Source organism: Microtus pennsylvanicus, chromosome 1, assembly GCF_037038515.1.
Source record: "Microtus pennsylvanicus isolate mMicPen1 chromosome 1, mMicPen1.hap1, whole genome shotgun sequence".
Lineage (NCBI taxonomy): Eukaryota > Metazoa > Chordata > Mammalia > Rodentia > Cricetidae > Microtus > Microtus pennsylvanicus.
The window spans coordinates 150981764-151001823 of NC_134579.1; the positions used below are offsets into that span (position 1 = coordinate 150981764).

Below are 20060 nucleotides of genomic sequence, written 5' to 3' on the forward strand. Positions count from 1 at the left end.
CCGCTCTGGCTTTGCAGCCTCTCGGTTCCCCGGTGCCCGCCTCAGCCGAAGTGCGCCCTGATTGGAGGGACTGCGCCAGAGACTCGGCTGGAACTTCGGCCCCGTTCGGGGGACAGCGGAGAAGAGCGCGTAGACTGCCAATCAACGTGCGCGTTGACGTCCGCGGTCGGAGCGCGCCGCGGGGGGGAGGGCGGGGCCTGCAAGCGCCTATAAAAGTGCGATGTTGCGCGCGCGGCCGGCTTAGTGCGGCCGGGCAGGCGTGACGTTGTGAGCGTTTTCGTAGCGGTTGTCGTAGTTAGCGTGTAGCGGAGCGGGGCCTCGGGGGGCCTCGCTAGGGCCACAGCGGCCGGCAGTTGGGCCCCCCGCCCCGGCCGGCGGTCCAAGGAGTGCAGGAAGGGGGCCGGGGGGACCCGCCCCCGGACGGCCGAAGTCATGGTGAGCGACGCGGGCGGCCTGAGGGGCGGTTGGGGACTTTGGCAGAGAAGGCGGCTGGGTCCGAAGTGTTCCTTGCCAGCTTCTGAGTGCTTTGATCGCTCCCCTGGACGTCCGGAGCCAAGAGTCGGCCCTCGGACCGTTCTGCCTGGTGTTGCAGGGGCCCAGGCGGGCCTCAGCGCCTTGGGGAGCGCTTTGGGCCCCTTGCGGCCCGCCCGTGGATGTGCTCAGGAGCAAGACATTCGCCGCCATTTCGCCCAGGGCTTTTTTGTTTTTTTTCGGGGGGCGGGGGAGCTCAAGGCTAAGTAGGTAAAAGGCACAGTCTAGGCCTCAAGCCCACCCTGGAACTAACTGCTAGTGGACCCATGCGCGTCTTAACGAACGATCTTTGGGAGGTTTTTGAGTACGGGAAGCCTCCTGCAAACCCTTTCTGAGACAACCTTGCATATCTATGGGCCGGCCAGAAGCATCCCGGGTGAGGGTGTAGTTGGCTGGCAAGGATTGACAGCCCGGAACCAGCAAGGTCACGATTCTGTTGTCCTCCGAATTTTTAATCCCAGATATTTCGGGCTGCTCATTCTTTTTTTTTCCATCCTTGCCCAGAACTCGAACGTCGAGAATCTGCCTCCGCACATCATCCGCCTAGTGTACAAGGAGGTGACAACACTGACGGCCGACCCACCTGATGGCATTAAAGTCTTCCCCAATGAGGAAGATCTCACGGACCTGCAGGTTACCATCGAGGGCCCTGGTGAGTATGGGCACAGACACGAAAGGGAGGGGCCGCTGTTTTTCTCCGACTGTGGAACAGACAGGATTCAAGGCAGTCTCTCAACAGTGTGGGTAGGTCGGGCACAGCGTTGTGCCTGTGACTATTCTTATCTAAGACCCCACAAATGCAATAATATGTCAAGAAGCTCCTGGTCACTGAGCATGTAATAGAGTTCTTGCCTAGGCTTGGCCTACAGCTGTCAAGTGTAAACTTTCCAGTGACGTGGGGATGGGTAGAAATTAAATAGGAAATGCACCAGCTAGTCAGAAACCCCGCTCAGCTGTCAAAGTGTTGGACTCTGAAAGAATTACAGGGCAAAGAAGACTCAGCATTGCCAGGGACCGAGTGAGTAGTAATAAATAACTGTATTAAGTATGGAAAAAATTTAGGTTTGTCATCTGAATTTCTACAAAGTCAGGATGTTTCAAGATATATGAAGTGTCTGGTCTATAGTGTTGAAGGTGTGGAGAGCATCTCCCTGGGCTCCTGTTAGCTAGTTTAGTAAGTGGATAGAACATCTGTGATTATCATTTTCAACCCAAGCAAGTAGGTAAATGAAAACACGTCTCATGAGGATCGGGAAAGGCCTGGGAAATGGCTTGTAAGAAAAGTGGGTGGGTTGGATCCCTTTGTCTTGAAGAGTTAGTGTGTGCCTGAGACACGTGGATATCCAGGAGTGTGGGCTGTAGTGCAAGGTATATAATATAGTCAAGGTATAAAGGTGCCTATAGTACCTGGGAAACTTCTTTGTTGCCCTGAATTCCCCCAGCCTCAGAAGCGATTGACAGGCTATCTCCCTTAGCCAGACCCAAGGTTAAGATGTTGAAGGATGCTAGAATAATATCCTAATCTAGTTCCCTTCCTCTTCCAGAGGGCACCCCCTATGCTGGAGGTCTGTTCCGTATGAAGCTCCTACTGGGCAAGGATTTCCCTGCCTCTCCACCCAAGGGCTACTTCCTGACCAAGATCTTCCACCCAAATGTGGGGGCCAATGGTGAGATCTGTGTCAATGTGCTCAAGAGGGACTGGACGGCTGAGTTGGGTATCCGACATGTGTTGCTGGTGAGTTTCAGCCTAGTGCTTTGTTGGGATTCTAAAAATCAACTGTGGAGTAGTAGGGGAAGGAGTCCAGTGAAAATCAAGTTCCCGGCTATTGTAAAAAATAATGCAAGGGTTACCTGCCGTATGGCATCACGTAGTGTTCTGCTGTATCAAGGGGTTGTACTTCACCACATTGAACAATTGGGTTTGTATGATGGGGTAGTTTCATGGAAGGAGGAGAGCAGTGTGTGGATGAGAGGCTATGATATTTATGTGCCATAATTTTCCCCAATTTGTTCGCTTGCTGGCCCAAGCTGCCCTTGGAATTGTGATCATCCTGCCATGGTTATTACATATTTTGACCCTAGGAGATGTGGTTATAAAAACAAACTCCCCTAGAAGCTAAGTTTGCAAGATTGTGCCACCCAACTCAGTAGTGTGGGTGTTGTGGTGGTGATTTTTGAGAGTGGGGGATTGTTTTTTTTCCAGGGTGTTTAACAGTGACAGTGCAACAATCACCACTGTCCATAATTAAAAATTATTTTCCTGTACTAGTGATTTTTTTTCTTCTTTTTCTAGCTGTGGTCATTACACTGCCTGCGACATTTTGTAATGTCAGGAGATATGCTTGGTTGTCAGTACTGCTGCTGGCATGTTGTGGGTGGAGGCAGGGGACACGTTAGGCATCTGCTTTGTAGAAGTCTGTACCACAGTTCTCCTGAGTCAGTTGAGGTGGAGATACCTGGTCTAGGCCAGTGCTCTAAGGTCTCTAGAGGCCACTTAAAGTAGTTCACCTGGTGCTTCCTTTGCCCCTCCCATAATAGACTTAGGGGTTTTTATTATTATTATTTCTAATGAGCCTCTAGGGCTGATGGTAGTGAAGATAGAGAATTGGGGTTTCCTTCAGGGCAAAAACTTAAACCTGGAAAGGATTAAGTTCCAAGGTAAACAACCCCAAAACCTTTACTACTAATACAATTTTTCGGTTTTTTGTTTGTTTGTTTGTTTTTGTTTTTTTATTTTTTTTTTTTGAGACAGGGTTTCTCTGTGGCTTTGGAGCCTGTCCTGGAACTAGCTCTGTAGACCAGGCTGGCCTCGAACTCACAGAGATCCGCCTGCCTCTGCCTCCCGAGTGCTGGGATTAAAGGCGAGTGCTGGGATTAAAGGCGTGCGCCACCATCGCCCGGCCAGCTTTGCGTTTTTCGAGACGGTTTCTCTGTGTAACAGCCCTGGCTGTCCTGTAGACCAGACTGGCCTTGAACTCAAGGAGACCCACCTGCCTCTGCCAAATTCTGGGATTAAAGCCGTGTGCTGCTGCTACCTGGCTATACAAAATTCTTAAATCCTGTGGTCAATCTAGTGTTTTTCCCTCTCTGACGTAATCTATTCCTATGGCTTTGAATTTGGCAACTTGGAGTTCTGGTAAAGCCACTGGCTGACCACTTTAGGTTTCTGTACCCTAAATAGTAAGTAGTATGTGAGATATAGGAAAACCAAATATGAGTTCTCCTAAGTGCCTTGGTCCCCTGATTACTACCTCTGAATTCATACTCGCCTGTAGAGGCAATGCCAAGGCTACATTAGCTACAAAATGGCTGAGACTGATAATGGGCTTCTTGAGGGACAGGCCTCTGGCCACATCAGGCAGCATTTGCCAATGCTTGAAGTGTTCTTGAAGTGTTCGTTAGTAATAGGAAAGCAGCCTTTGATGGTGACATACATAAGTAAGAATGCTAATAGACGGGTTCTGGTCTCGGAGATGATTCGGTATTGAAAGTAAGAGCCGCTGTGGAGGCCATGAATCTGGACAAGTTCCCTGACTCTAGACCCTTTTCCCACAGACCATCAAGTGCCTGCTGATCCACCCTAATCCAGAGTCTGCACTCAACGAGGAGGCTGGCCGCCTGCTCTTGGAGAACTATGAAGAGTATGCTGCTCGGGCTCGACTGCTCACAGAGATCCATGGGGGTGCAGGTGGCACCAGCAGTGGGAGGGCTGAGGCTACCCGGGGCGTGGGAAGTGGGGCTACAGCCTCCACTGACCCTATGGCCCTAGGAGTCCTGGGAGGAGCTGAGGGTCCCATGGCCAAGAAACACGCAGGCGAGCGAGATAAGAAGTTGGCAGCCAAGAAAAAGTTGGATAAGAAGCGGGCACTAAGGCGACTGTAGTGGGCTCTTCTCCTTTCTTCTTTCTGTTCGATCCCCTCCCACTCTGTCTCTAAGTTATTTAAATTATGGCTGGGGTGGGGGAGGGAATGGGGGGGGCACCAGAACCTGGATTTGGTTTTCTAAATAAAAATTGGAAAAGAGTTTCTGTGCCTGAAGATGTCTAGCCCTCGGCCTATATTATGGCAGAGAGCAGCTCACGTTCTTATTTTGATGCCAGTAATGCAAAGCCACCAAAGCTGTAGCCCCAAATTAAAATTGGAATCACTTTTACCCTGTGGAATGGATTTAGATCTAAACTGGAGCAAGAATCCATCTGTTCCCTCTACAACAGTGGTTATCAACCTTCCTAATGCTACAACCCTTGCCCAACTATAAAATTTTTTTCATTACTGCATCATAACTAACTTAATTACTGTTACAAATCGCAATGTAAATAGTTTTGAAAATAAAGGTGAATTGTGACCCACTGGTTGAGAATCACTGCTCTAGACAGTCCATCTGGTCCTGAATTGGGGCAGAGTTTATTTCCTGTATCAAATCCCTGCTCTGAGCTTTTTTCCTTTCTGTGAATTAATGTGAATTTTTGCTTAGCTGTCAAAAACAGAACATGCCTTAAAGACATGTTTAAGTTTAGGGTTTCACAGGCCAAAAAGAAGTGTTTGCTGGCCATGTTCCTTCTCAGGAGCTTAGCTACTTGCAGTGTTAGATTTATTTTGCTTTTGGTTTTCCCGTACTGTGTAGCTCTAACTGGCCTAGAACTTGGCTACGTAGAAAAGGTTGGCTTTGACCTCTTAGAGACCCATCTGGCTCTCTGCCTTAGGAATGCTGGGAGTCACTTTGCCCACTTAATTGAAATTCTTGTGGTAGCACTTAGGATTCTTTTAGGAGCTGCTCCACCACATGGCCTATCAGGACTAAGGCTCTTGGCTCAGATGAGGTGGAAATTCCAGATAGTGAGGCTGGGTAAGAAACTCAGAAATTAAGAGAGGTTGCTCTTGCGGATTCATAGTCATGTACTGTGTACAGCTACAACTTCAGTTCCAGGGACTCCAGCCACGTCTTCTGATCACAGTCAGGAAGACATACATAAACATCAAATCTTTAAAAAAAATACTGTAATTTCAAATCTAGGGCCACTGACAGGAGTGATACTTGTCCAGAGTCTCAGGTTCTGTTGTAACCTAAGTGAAAATGTCTGGGTTTGTGCACCAGAAAGCAGTATATGCTTTCTGTTAATTTGCTTTTATATTATTTTTTTAATAGTTTTTTTAATATTTATTTATTTAGTATACAGTATTCTGTCTGCTTGTATGCCTGCAGGCCAGAAGAGGGCACCAGACCTCATTACAGATGGTTGTGAGCCACCATGTGGTCGCTGGGAATTGAACTCAGGACCTTTGGAAGAGCAGGCAATGCTCTTAACCACTGAGCCATCTCTCCAGCCCGCTTTTATATTATTTGAGCCAGTTTCATTAAAGGATGGAAAAGGCTGAAGCAGTAGCTCAGATGTTTAGACTATGTAGTATTCTTTCAAAAGAGTTAGGTTCCTAGTTACAACTGCCTAAAACTTCAGCTCCAGAAGATTTGACACTAAGAGCTTCAAAAATGGCGGGGGTGTCTCTATGGGGAGGTTGTAGAGATGGCTCAGTGGTTAAGAGCACTAGCTACTCTTCCAGAGGTCCTGAGTTCAGTTCCCAGCAACCACATGGAGGCTTATGATCTCTAGTGGCATCTGATGCTCTCTTCTGACATAAAGTACATGTAGATAGAGCACTTGCATTCTTAAATAAATGATAAAAATTAAAGGGGAGGGTGGAGAGACGGCTCCTGGGTAAAGACTATGAAACCTGAAGACCTACCCAACTGAACCCACATGTTTGGAGGAGAGACCAATGTACACAGATTGTGCTCCAACCACATGCATGCCATATTGTATACACATACTTAAAATTGTTTCAGGGGAAGGAATACATTATAATGTGGAGAGGGTAGTTAATATCCAGGTCAAAACTAAATGCTGGGTATGGTAGTCTAAGCCTGTATTCCCAACTCTCAGGAGGATGAGGCAGGAGAATGTGAGGGCAGCCTGGATTCCATAGTAAGACCCTGTCTCCAAAAGAATCAAAAATCTGACTCTTAAGCACGAAACTTGCTTTTACCTTCTAGTTTTACTGTCTGAGGTCTTGTCTGCATTGTAAGGGAAACAGTGAAAACCAAGAGTTTCAACTTGGAAAAAGAACCTAAGTAAGTTTCCTACTGAGATCGCACTGAGTCTCCTTACCACAGTAATGACCCTGGGGAGAAGACCACCAGAACTAAGTCTACACCTTCTAGAGGTACACCCTGTTCAGGGACATCAGTAACAGCATGTCAAAGGAAAACATATACAATCTGAATTAATATAACTGATCCAAGAAATTTCAAGACTCATTTAGTGTAAAGTGTCTGCATAAGCAAAGCGGGCCTCCTGAAAGTAAACATTCAGTTTAATAAAGATAAAACTGTTGCTGTGATGGATAAAAATGTAATCTCTCCCAATCCATTGGAAGTTCAGGCCTCCTTTTGGGAGTATAGGTCTTTATGTAGGATATCACTTGTAGCCCTGGCTGGCATCCAACTTGGTAAGTCTCCTGTCTTGGCATTCATAAATACTGGGATCCATTTGCGTTTTCCCAGCCAGTTGTGTTTATTATATATAATAAGGCAGTAATAAATTTCTTTATTGAGTTCTGTGAGCCAAGACAACAAATCACTGAACTTCAGGACTGTTTTCTGAAGTCAGATGGTCTTGTGGACTTAAGTCCTTAACTTAAGGCCTGTGCTAACTGGATAGTATCAGAATTGAATTATAAGATACCAATTGATACTGAAAATCAGAAAATTGGGCATTAAGTGGAAGGAAAATAAATATATTAGGTGTCAAAATGTTGGTAATTGTGTGTGTGTGTGTGTGTGTGTAGAACAATGTGAGTCTGTGTTCAATCCTTAGTACCTGGGTGAAAGAGGTCAGTAGGAATATGTGTAAAATTACATCCTGTGCAAGAATGAACTGAAACTGACCAGCGAAACTAGTCTAGAATAATCAGTAGCTACTTTAAGCCTCTTGTATCCCAAGTTGTGAGCCTTCAACTTTCGATATTGAAAAGGTTGGCCTTGAACTTTTGATAGTCTTAATCTTCTCAGTGCTGGAATTAGAGGAGTGTGCCACTGCGACCAGCTCATGGTTATGCGGGAACCTGAGGTTGTACACAGGCTAGGCAGGTACTCTACCATCTTAGCTCCAGCTCCAGCCCAACTTGCTCATCCTATCTCTGGTGAAGGTCAAGGACCATGCTGCAGCTGGGTCTATAGTCGCACAGACTTGTGCTCCCAGCTGCAACGGAGGCAGTTGGAGGACTTCTGGGCTACAGTGTGAGTTCTAGGCCAGCTCGAGTGACTTAATGAGGCTGTCGAAAGAAAGAAAGAAAGAAAAAAGAGAGAGAGAGAGAGAGAGAGAGAGAGAGAGAGAGAGAGAGAGAGAAAGAAAGAGGGCTGGAGAGATGGCTCAGTGGTTAAGAGCATTGCCTGCTCTTCCAGAGGTCCTGAGTTCAATTCCCAGCAACCACATGGTGGCTCACAACCATCTGTAATGAGATCTGGTGTCCTCTTCTGACCTGCAGGCATACACACAGACAGAAGTAAATAAATATTTATTTAAAAAAAAAAAAAAAAAAAAAGAAAGAAAGAAAGAAAGAAAGAAAGAAGCTGGCACAGTACATTAGCACAACAAGGAAGCCTGAGTTCAACCCCTACCAGGGCTGGCAAGGTGGCTTAGTGGGTAAAGAAGACAAATTGTTGCCCATCTGGACAGCCTGAATATGAGCCAGTTTGACCCTGTTAATCCCAGATAACCAACTCCCACGAGTTGTTCTCTGACCTCTGCATATATACAAACAGTGCAATAAAAGAGGAGTAGAGAGTGTGGTGGCACACACCTCTAATCCCTCATAGACGTTGGCAGAGGCAGTTTGGTCTCTGAGTTTCAGGCCAGCCTGATCTACATTGTGAGTTCCAGGACAACCAGACATGCAAAATAAAAAAAGACCCTATCTCAGAAAACTCACCACTGTTCCCTGGAGAAGAGGCCTCCAGGCTCCTTAGGCCACATGACCAACAACCTTATAGTCCTATTTACCGCTCCATTTAACTTTTTTTTAAAAAATATTCATTTATTTATTATGTATACAATATTCTGTCTGGGGCTGGAGAGATGGCTCAGCGGTTAAGAGCATTGCCTGCTCTTCCAAAGGTCCTGAGTTCAATTCCCAGCAACCACATGGTGGCTCACAACCATCTGTAATGAGGTCTGGTGCCCTCTTCTGGCCTTCAGGCATTACACACAGAAAGAATATTCTATACATAATAAATAAATATTTAAAAAAAAAAAAACAATATTCTGTCTGTCTGTGTGTATGCCTGCAGGCCAGAAGAGGGCACCAGACCTCATTACGGATGGTTGTGAGCCAACATGTGGTTGCTGGGAATTGAATTCAGGACCTTTGGAAGAGCAGGCAATGCTCTTAACCACTGAGCCATCTCTCCAGCCCCCTCCACTTAACCTTTTATTTATTTATTTTTTGGGTTTTTTTTTTTTTTGGTTTTTTGAGACAGGGTTTCTCTGTGGTGTGGTGGCGCACGCCTTTAATCCCAGCACTCGGGAGGCAGAGGCAGTTGGATCTCTGTGAGTTCAAGACCAGCCTGGTCTACAGAGCTAGTTCCAGGACAGGCTCCAAAGCCGCAGAGAAACACTGTCTCAAAAAACCAAAAAAAAAAAAATAAAATTTAAGGTTAATTTTGATATATTTACATATATATATTTCTGCTTTGATTAAAGTATTGTGTTTGTGCAGCTCATTTAAAAATGTAATGTAGCCGGGCGGTGGTGGTGCACGCCTTTAATCCCAGCACTCGGGAGGCAGAGACAGGCGGATCTCTGTGAGTTCGAGACCAGCCTGGTCTACAAGAGCTAGTTCCAGGACAGGCTCCAAAACCACAAGAGAAACCCTGTCTCGACAAACCAAAAAAAAATTAAAAATAAATAAAAATAAATAAAAATGTAATGTATAGCTGTTTGTGGTGGCGCACGCCGGTAGGATTTGCTGAAGGAGGCAGAGGCAGGAGGATCGTGAGTTCGAGGCCAGCCTGGGCTACACATTTAAAAAAATGTAATGTATAATTAAAAAATACAGGTTAAGGGGCTGGAGAGATGGCTCAGCGGTTAAGAGCACTGACTGTTCTTCCAGAGGTTCTGAGTTCAATTTCCAGCAACCACGTGGTGGCTTACAACCATCTGTAATAAGATCTGGTATCCTCTTCTGGCCTGTAGGGACACATGCAAACAGAATGCTGTATACATTACATAGTTAATAAATAATTTAAAAAAAAATACAGGGCCGGGCGGTGGTGGCGCATGCCTTTAATCCCAGCACTCGGGAGGCAGAGGCAGGTGGATCTCTGTGAGTTAGAGACCAGCCTTGTCTACAAGAGCTAGTTCCAGGACAGGCTCCAAAACCACAGAGAAACCCTGTCTTGAAAAACCAAATAAAAAAATACAGGTTAATAAATAGTCATCTATAATAGTCAAGCTTGTAGTCATTGTTCTTAGGCTTTCTAGATGTACAAAGATATATTTCAGATGGCTAGGTATTCTTCAAACCTTTCAAAGACTTACAGAATACGGTATTTAAAATGTTTTAAGAGGGCTGGAGAGATGGCTCAGTGGTTAAGAGCATTGCCTGCTCTTGCAAAGGTCCTGAGTTCAATTCCCAGCAACCACATGGTGGTTCACAACCATCTGTAGTGAGGTCTGGTGCCCTCTTCTGGCCTGCAGACATACAGACAGGATATTGTATACATAATAAATAAATATTTAAAAAATGTTTTAAGAATATAGGACTTTTCATGACAATGAGACACATCTGCTTCTGGCAACACCAATCAACTTCCAGGGGATGATGGGTATTGAAGAGGCTCCTTAAGGAGTTTGTTAGCCATTTGGGCAAGAAACTCCTCCTGCCTGAACTGCTTGATTAGGTATGCTGTATAAACTGGACATGCAGGTCCCACAAAAAAAAAATGACTGCTAAACTGCCCCAATGTTACAGAAGAACTTTGGGTGACCAGGCAGCAAGAAGTCTCTGTCAATTCTAGAGTTTTGGAAGTTGTTTACAATGCACTTCCGGATAATTTAGGTAATGTCGTATAACTTCTTTGATGAAGTTAAAGAAAGATAGTTATAATTATAAAAGATAATTTAAATATAAAACTTTAGGCTCACAAAAATAGGATAGATGATAGAGTATTTTCTTTAATTTGCCAAATGTAAATGGAGCTTTGGAGCCTGTCCTGGAACTAGCTGGTATAGACCAGGCTGGCCTCGAACTCACAGAGATCCGCCTGCCTCTGCCTCCCGAGTGCTGGGATTAAAGGTGTGCGCCACCACTGCTCAGCTCTACATATATTTTTTTTTACTTAGAAAACTTTTAGATTTTATTTTTATGGGTGTGGATTATTTCTGCTGCCAGAAGATGACAGTGTTGGATCCCTTGGGACTGGAGTTAACAGTAGTGAGCTGCCGTGTAGGTGCTCAGAATTCAACCTAGGTCCTCTGGAAGGACAGCCAGTGCTCTTGACCAGAGGCATCTCTCCAGCCCCAGATTTATTTATTTTTATTTTATGTATTTGTAAATGTTGTTTCTGTATTTATGCTTGTACAACACATACATTCATGATGTCGAAAGAGGTCAGATGAGACCATCAGAGCCTCTAGAATTGGAGTTATAGACTCTACACACATAGAATACTATTTTAGCTTTTGGTTTTTAGAGACAGGGTTTCTCTGTAGCTTTGGAGCCTGTCCTGGAACTAGCTCTTGTAGACCAGGTTGGCCTCAGATTCACAGAGATCCACCTGCCTCTGTCTCCCAAGTGCTGGGATTAAAGGCTTGCGCCACCACTGCCCAGCAAATACTATTTTAAAAATTAACAGGCTTTCTGGGTTGTGGAGGCACATGCATTTACTCCCAACACTTGGGAGACAGAGGCAGGGAGATCTCTGAATTCGAGGCTAACATTAACTACCGAGTGAGTTTCAGGACAGCTAGGACTACACAAAGAAACCCTATCTAAAAATACAAAAAACAAAACTAAACAAAAACCTAAAAGTTTCAACAGGTGTGATGGTGCACACCTTTAATCCCAGCACTCAGGAAGCAGAAGCAAGAGGATCTCTGTGAATCCAAGGAACCACAAGGGCTATATAAAGAAAACTTGCCTTAAAAATTAACAAAGAACTCTGTGAGTTCGAGGCCAGCCTGGTCTACAAGAGCTAGTTCCAGGACAGGAACCAAAAGCTACGGAGAAACCCTGTCTCGAAAAATCCCGCACGCCTTTAATCTCAGCACTTGGGAGGCAGAGGCAGGCGGATCTCTGTGAGTTTGAGGCCAGCCTGGTCTAGAAGAGCTAGTTCCAGGACAGGAACCAAAAGCTACAGAGAAACGCTGTCTCGAAAATAAAAAAAAAAAATTAACAAAGAAAGAGACAGATAGCTGGATAAAAGGCTAGACTTGTAGACCAGGCTAGTGATCCTTGCTACTCAAGAGGCTAGGACAGAAAGATGCTCAAGTTCCAGGCCTACAGGGGCTACATGGTGAGACTCTGTGGCCAAAAAGAAAATAGCCATTGGCATGTAGTTTAGTTAGGCATGCTATGCTAGTTTGCCTAGCATTCTCAAGGCCCCGGGTTCAATCCCCAACCAGCCCAAGAAACATCAGTATTTATAGATAGTATTCATGGAAAAAGTGAAGGAGAAGGACTGGAGATGTAAAGATGATAGAGTGCCTGTTCAGTGTAGAAAGGACCTAGGTTCAGTCCCCTATAGGCCTGTAATCCCAGCACTCAGGAAGGTAGAGGCAGTAGGATCAGAAATTCAAGATAAGAGAGCTGGAACGTCCATTTTCGGGTCGCAGGAGCATTGGTGGTGTTGATCACCCAGGAGCTGATTAAAAATGGGTGATGTTGAGAAAGGCAAGAAGAGTTTTGTTTAGAAGTGTGCCCAGTGCCACACTGTGGAAAAGGGAGGCAAGCATAAGACTGGACCAAATCTCCACGGTCTGTTTGGGAGGAAGACAGGTCAGGCAGCTGGATTCTCATACACAGATGCCAACAAGAACAAAGGCATCACCTGGGGAGAGGATGCCCTGATGGAGTGTTTGGAGAATCCCAAAAAGTACATCCCTGGAACAAAAATGATCTTCGCTGGAATTAAGAAGGGAGAGAGGGCGGACCTAATAGCTTAGTTAAAAAGGCTGCTAATGAGAAATTCCACCGCCTTATTTATTACAAAACAAATCGCTTGAGACTTTTAGTGCGTACCGTAATTTAATTCATACCCACAGTTCAGATCATGAACAGCTAACAGTGTTTTGTTGGACAGTCCTGATTTAAGGAAAACTGACTTGTAGAAAAGTGGATGTGATCTTTTTTAAAGTAACGATTCCAGTTGCGTGAACACCGTCACTGCTCCCCCTTTCTCCAGAGAAGATTGGACTTGATTATTAAAGTTCTACTTTCCACAAGGATGGGGTGTCACCCCAAACCTACTAAATGGTCTTATAATTAGATTTATATAATTGGACACATGAATATGTTTAAACACTGGGGAATTCTGTCACCATCTCAGAAACGAGAAGACTCGCCTGTGGTAAAGTTTGTACTCCCTGCTGTTGCAACGGCTAAAGGTCAGGAGGCAACTGTCTGTTCTTGACTCAATGGTGTTATTTTATTAGACTTCCCTAAGTCAAAGGATGCTGCCTTTTACCATTGAAAGGCACTTACTGTGGTCTATGTATAATATACCAAATAAAGAGTATTTAGCAATGTTTAAAAAAAAGAAATTCAAGATACAAATAAGCAAATTGTACATATCTTGGGCCACCCAGCCGTTGGTTACACTAGTACAAGCACTTGTCACCATGTGAGTCATATCCCTGGGACCCATATGATGGAGAAAACTTACTCCAGTAAGTTGTTCTCTAGCTTCCACACGTGTATCATGGCATTCACACAAGCAATCATATACAAATAAATAAATGCAGGGTTTTTTTTTTTTGGCTTTTCAAGACAGTTCAAGACAGGGTTTATCTATGCAGCCCTGCCTGTCCTGAAACTCTGTAGACTAAAACTAAAGTCCTCAAAATAAACAAATAGCTTGCTTCTGCTTCCTAAGTGCTGGCATTAAAGGCTGCACCACAACCACCCAGCATGTGCAATAATTTTTCTTTTTTCTTTTCTTTTCTTTTTTTTTTTTGTTTGCTTTTTCAAGAAAGGGTTTCTCTGTAGCTTTGGAGCCTGCCCTAGAACTCTGTAGACCAGACAGGCCTTGATCTCCATTTTGCACAGACATACATGTAAAACACACATACATATACACGAAACAAATAAGATTATAAATAAAAACAATCCACAAAAGAACACAAGGAAACTGTTCCCATTTAACTCATGGTACTCTTTATAGATAGACCCTATTGTGACTATTGGAGTAGTCACATTCCTTTCCTTTGGTTGGATGGGTTTGCTGGTTTATTTTTTTAAATGTTTGTTTGTTTATTCATTCATTTGTTTTATTATGTATGGGTTGTTCTGCCTGTATACCAGAAGATGGTACCAGATCTCATTATGAATGGTTGTGAGCCACCATGTGGTTGCTGGGAATTGAACTCAGGACCTCTGAAAGAGCAATCAGTGCTCTTAACCTCTGAGCCATCTCTCCAGCCCTCTACATACTTTTTTTTTTTTTTGAGACAGCGTTTTGCTGTAGCTATCAAGCCTGTCCTGGAACTAGCTCTTGTAGACCAGGCTGGCCTCAAACTCACAGGGATCCGCCTGCCTCTGCCTCCCGAGTGCTGGGATTAAAGGTGTGCGCCACCACTGCCTGGCCCCTTTACATACTTCTTATGTTCAAAGTTTTTTTCCAATATCCAGATTATATTAAGTCAAAAGAAAGAAAGAAAAGAAAAATGAAAAGCAACAAACATTATACATGACACCTGCTGTTTCTACTAGCTTCAGATGCCCCAAAACTGATGTGGGATTCCCCTCTGTATGCTGTGAATACCATTGATTAATAAAGAAACTGTCTTAGTCCTGTGATAGGGTAGAGTAGAGCTAGGTGGGGAAAACTAAACTGAATGCTGGAAGAAAGGAGGCAGAGTCAGACAGAAGCCATGGAGCCACCGCTGGAAACAGATGCCAGAACTTTACCCGGTAAGCCACAGCCTTGTGGCGATACACAGATTAATAGAGATGGGTTAATTTAAGATATGAGTTACCCAGAAATACACTTAAGCTGTTGGCCAAACAGTATTGCAAATAATATGGTTTCTGTGGCATTATCTCGGGGTTGAGCAGCCAGAAACGAACAAGTGGGCTCCTACAACACAAAACAAAGGTGAAAACACCACATGAATATGACCCACTCAAAAATGCAAAAACTTCTTGACTCTGGATGGTGATGGCACACACCTTTAATCCCAGCACTCAGGATGGCCCCCTTTCCAGCCGCACCCATTCCCCCTCCCCCAGATGAATGGCTCTCTGCACCAGATCCCAGTCCTGATGCAGGAGGCAGAGACAGGTGGATCTCTATGAGTTGGAGACCGGCCTCATATACAGAGTGAGTTCCAGGACAGGCTCTAAAGCTACACAGAAAAAACTTATCTTGAAAAAAAAGAACAGAAAGGCAAAAACTAAACTGCCAAGATGGTTCAGTTAGTAAAGAACTTAATGCCAAGACCTAAGGCCTTGAATTTGATGCCCCAAACCCACCTTCTTCTCCTGGAAAGAAGCTGCCACATGTTTGCTGTACCCACAAATCGTATCACACACTAAATACTTTAATTTTTGTTTCTTTTTTTATTTTGAGTTTTTGATTGTTTGTTTGCATTGGGTTTTTTTGTTTTGTTTTGTTTTTCAGACAGGGTTTCTTTGGTAGTCCTGGCTATCCTAGAACTAACTCTGTACACCAGGCTCTAAAGAGGTGCACCTTTTCGCCTGGCCGTTAAAAGTATATTTGAAAGACTGGTGATATATTTGTTAGTGTGTGTGTAAGTCAGAGGACAACTCGAGAAAGTGAACTCTCCTTTAATCATGTGGGGTCCATGGATTGAATTCAGGTTGCCATGGAGAGCATGTGCCCTTACTCCCAGGATGAGCTCTCTAACCGTGGCCTTCCTCCCCCATTTTAAGGCAGGGTCTCACTATGCAGCCCTGGGTGGCCTGGAATGCATCCTGTAGACCAGGCCTCAAACTCAAAGCCTGCTTCTTCATCTCGAGTGTTGAAATGCATGGACCACCAAACCATGCCCGCCAGTCTTCTGGGAGAGGAGCTGGAATGATGGTTCAGTGGTTAAGTGGACTTGGAGTCAGTTCCCAGCACCCACATGGTAGTTCACAATAGTCTGTAATTCCAGTTCCAGGGAACAGAAAGCGGCCTTCTGCTCGCCGTGGATCAGGCATGGACATGGTACACATGCATGCAGGCAAAACCCTCATATACATAAAAACAAATCTTTTAAAAAAGTTTAGTCTAGGGAGATTGCTCAGTGGATAGTGCACCTTTCACACGAGGGTGATCCCCACAAGTATTCATTCACACAGGAGAACTCACACATATGTACGCACACAATCGTTAGGTCTCAGAGCAACCCGGGGCTTGTCTCACTCAACACCTGTGGCTCCTCCAAGCGCTTCTCACCCCAACCCTTACCCCAAACTTCTCCCTCCCAGAGGCTGGGCTTCCCTTCCCTTCCCCCGGTTTCTGATCCCTGTATAACTGCCATTTTGGCTACAAGCCCACCATTTTCTTGGCCTCTTGATACAAGGCTCCTCTAAGCCATCTCGCCAGCCTACTTTTTTTTTGTTTTGTTTTGTTTGTTTTTCGAGACAGGGTTTCTTTGTAGCTTTGGTGCCTGTCCCGGAACTAGCTCTTATAGACCATGCTGGCCTCGAACTCCCAGAGATCAGTCCGTCTCTGCCTCCAGAGTGCTGGGATTAAAGGCGTGCGCCACCACCGCCCGGGTCGCCAGCCTACTTTTAAAGTTTTTTTTTCTTTGCCTTCATTGGTTATTTATTTATTTATTAAAGATTTCTGCCTCCTCCCCGCCACTGCCTCCCATTTCCCTCCCCGTCCCCTACTTTTAAAGTTTTAAAGGTTACTTTAGTTCTGCACTGTAATAATTCATTCTCATCTCTTGGACCTAGGTTCCTTAGCCAGAGACTACCATGTTACCAGGCCTCGTGTGTATTTTGTAAGGGAAGTCTATATGGATGTAGCAGATGTAAATATGTAGAGTTGGTGAGATGGCTCAGTGGGGAAAAGTAAATGCTCAAGTACAGCCTCCTGGGTGAGGTTAGTGCATACACATTTAGATAGGTGTGCTTGCTTAAGTTCTTTATTGATAGGGTCTCTTATCTCAGCTTCCCGAATTCTGAGATTATAGGCATGTGCCACCATTCTTATTTTTAAATTTTTTAAAAATATTTATTATGTATGCAATATTTTGTCTACATGTATACCTTCAGGTTAGAAGAGGGCACCAGACCTCACAACAGATGGTTGTGAACCACCATGTGGTTGCTGGGAATTGACCTCAGGACCTTTGGAAGAGCAGGCAATGCTCTTAACCACTGAGCCATCTCTCCAGCCCGTTAATATATTCTTTACAGTTTTTTTGGTTTTTTTATTTTTTTATATTTATTCATTTATTATGTATACAATATTCTGTCTGTGTGTATGCCTGAAGGCCAGAAGAGGGCACCAGACCTCGTTACAGATGGTTGTGAGCCACCATGTGGTTGCTGGGAATTGAACTCAGGACCTTTGGAAGAGCAGGCAATGCTCTTAACCTCTGAGCCATCTCTCCAGCCCCTTTTGTTTTGTTTTGTTTTTTTCAAAAGTGTAGTCCAGAATGGCCTTGAACTCCAGATCCACCTGCCTCTGCCTCCTTCAGCAAGTCCTACCGGTCTGCGCCACCAGAACTGGCTTTTGTTTTGTTTTGAGACAGGATTTCTCTATAGCTTTGGAGCCTGTCCTAGAATTCACTCTGTAGACAAGGTTGGCCTCAAACTCACAGAGATCTACCTGTCTCTGCCTCTGCCCCCAAGTGCTGGGATTAAAGGCTGTGCGCCCCCTCCACCCCACCTTAATTACAGTTTGGGGTACACAGAAAAATTGTGAAAGTTGTTGAGCATCTCATGCCTGAGCCTAAACTGGTCTGAGGCCCAACTAAAAAAAGTGACAACTGGGTGAGGGTGGCGCACACCTTTAATCCCAGCACTCGGGAGACAGAGGCAGGAGGATCTCTGTGAGTTCGAGGCCAGCCTGGTACAGAGCGAGTTCCAGGACTGGCTCCATACCTAAGAAACCCTGTCTTGAAAAAAAAAAAGTGTATCTATAGACAGCACCTCTATAGTTGGATGTCTGTATTTAAGACAAGGGTGGGTGTACGGTACACAACATTAGCTCCACTGACCTGGTCATTCAAATGCTGTTCCTGCCAAAGAAAGACTTGTCTAATCTCTAGCCCTTGACCAATTTAAGATAACTGAGGCCTTGGAATGTCTTCTGTAAACGCCTCCATCTGTCTGATTAATGAGCATAATCACTGCACCACTTTGACTTCTTGCTGGGGAAGAAGACTCCCTTGTGTGGGTTTTCTCTGCCTACTGATTGGCTCCCAATCTGAAACTCCAAGGCCTGGCATGCTGATGTGTTATATATACACAGATGCTGGGAATTATTTCGTGTGTGGTCCCAGTGGGGGTCTGTGGTGAGTAGTTAAAACTGTTGGGTACACTGGTGAAATGGATCTGGCCTCTCTGCTTATTCAGTGACAAGTCTTTTCTTGTTACACAGCAAGAACTATAAGAGATCCCGGATGCTGTGCAGAAGTTGCAATGCTGGCTCTCTGGTGTTTTATGTATTTGTGTGGGTCTGTATATGTGAACAGAGGTGCCCATGAAGCCCAACAGCAATGGTTCTCCCTGGAGATGAAGCTATACAGGCAGCTGTGAGCAGTCCAACTGTGGTGCCTTCTGGGAATGGAACCAGGTCTTTACTCAGCCATCCCTCCAAGCGCTCATGAGTACCCTCATGTATGCAGGCTGATGCTGAATAAACTGTAGATCAGCAAGGAGGTGCGGGTGAGCCTATTCACTAATTCAGGCTACACAACCCACCTCAACACCTTAAGACTTACAGCTGAGGGCTGAGCACTGCCCCGCCGTCTGGCCATGTAAGGAAACACAGGTAGGGATGCCGTGTGGTTGTCCTACAGGACATTATGCACAATTGAAAAACTGCATTTTTTTTTTGGTGGTGCGTAGCTGTGTTCCTAACACTGAGGCAGACAGTATGAAGACCTGAGTTCAGATCCCCAGTACCCACATTAAAAAGCCAGTGAAAGCTGGGTGTGGTGGCACATGCCCTTGATCCCAGGAGACCTGAGGATCTCTGAATTCAAGGCTAGCCTAGTCTAGAGTTCCAGGACAGCCAAGACTACAGAGAAACCCTGACTCATTAAAATAAAATAAAAAATTAAGCCAGGTGGTGGTGTTGCCTTATGCCTTTAATCCCAGCACTAGAACTAGTTCTAGGACAGCCAGGGCTACGTGAGATACCATGTCTCAAAAAACAAAACAAGGTGGATGGTGGTGGCACACGCTTTTAATCCCAGCACTTGTGAGCCAGAGGTGGGCAGATTTCCATGAGTTCAGGACCAGTCCACTCTACAGCCAAGGAGGGCTCCATAAAGAAACCCTGTCTCAAAAGCCAAAAAATTAAATTAAAAACCTAGTCATGGGGGGCTGGAGAGATGGCTCAGTGGTTAAGAGCATTGCCTGCTCTTCCAAAGGTCCTGAGTTCAATTCCCAACAACCACATGGTGGCTCACAACCATCTGAAAAGAGGTCTGGCACCCTCTTCTGGCCTTCAGGCATACAGACAGAATATTGTATACATAATAAATAAATAATTAAAAAAAAACAAAACCTAGTCATGGGCCAACAAGATGGGTTAACAAATAGCAGCTTGCCTTGCAAGCCTAGCAACCCGAGTTTGATCCCCCTAAGGTGTTAGGATAAAACTACTAAATTGTCTTCTTACCTCACGTGCTGTAGCATGCACGTGCACTCATGGACAAACTGTAACCCCCAGCACTGAGGTGGGCAGAGACAAGAATTAGGGGCTTGCTACCTTTCAGAGTAACTCCAGGTTCAATGTAGTACTATCTTTAAAGAAATATAGAATACAGCCGAGCAGTGGTGGTGCACACCTTTAATCCCAGCACTCAGAAGGCAGAGCAGGTAAGTCCCTGTGAGTTCGAGGCTAGCCTGGTTTATAAGAGATGGTTCCAGGACTGCTAGGATTATTATACAGGAAAACCCTGTTTCTAAAAACAATAAAACAAACAACAAAAAACGAAATATAGAACATAGGACACAAGACATCATGACTTCTTGGTACCTACCACAGTCTTTACAAAGAGGGCAAATTTCATGTTTATACCCCATTAAGTCACGAGAAGCTATCTTAAAAACATCAACTGTGAGCTG

The 20060-nt window shown here is 44.9% G+C and overlaps 1 protein-coding gene and 1 pseudogene across 1 annotated transcript; both read left to right on the plus strand.

The window, feature by feature from the left end:
- Positions 1-4890, plus strand: Ube2s (ubiquitin conjugating enzyme E2 S). Its single transcript, XM_075941799.1, has 4 exons — positions 1-435; positions 1036-1183; positions 2076-2266; positions 4087-4890. The coding sequence occupies exons 1-4, from the start codon at positions 433-435 to the stop codon at positions 4411-4413; spliced, it is 669 nt and encodes a 222-aa protein (XP_075797914.1). The 5' UTR covers positions 1-432; the 3' UTR covers positions 4414-4890.
- A 7567-nt stretch (positions 4891-12457) lies between these two features.
- LOC142857911 (cytochrome c, somatic pseudogene) lies at positions 12458-12808 on the plus strand (annotated as a pseudogene).
- The last annotated feature ends 7252 nt before the right edge of the window (positions 12809-20060 follow it).

What these genes read in the sequence shown, in the direction of transcription:
- Ube2s (XM_075941799.1), top strand. An exon ending in GGTTACCATCGAGGGCCCTG is followed by an intron (nt 1,184 to 2,075) that starts GTGAGTATGGGC and finishes TTCCTCTTCCAG; the next exon opens with AGGGCACCCCCTATGCTGGA. An exon ending in GTATCCGACATGTGTTGCTG is followed by an intron (nt 2,267 to 4,086) that starts GTGAGTTTCAGC and finishes CTTTTCCCACAG; the next exon opens with ACCATCAAGTGCCTGCTGAT.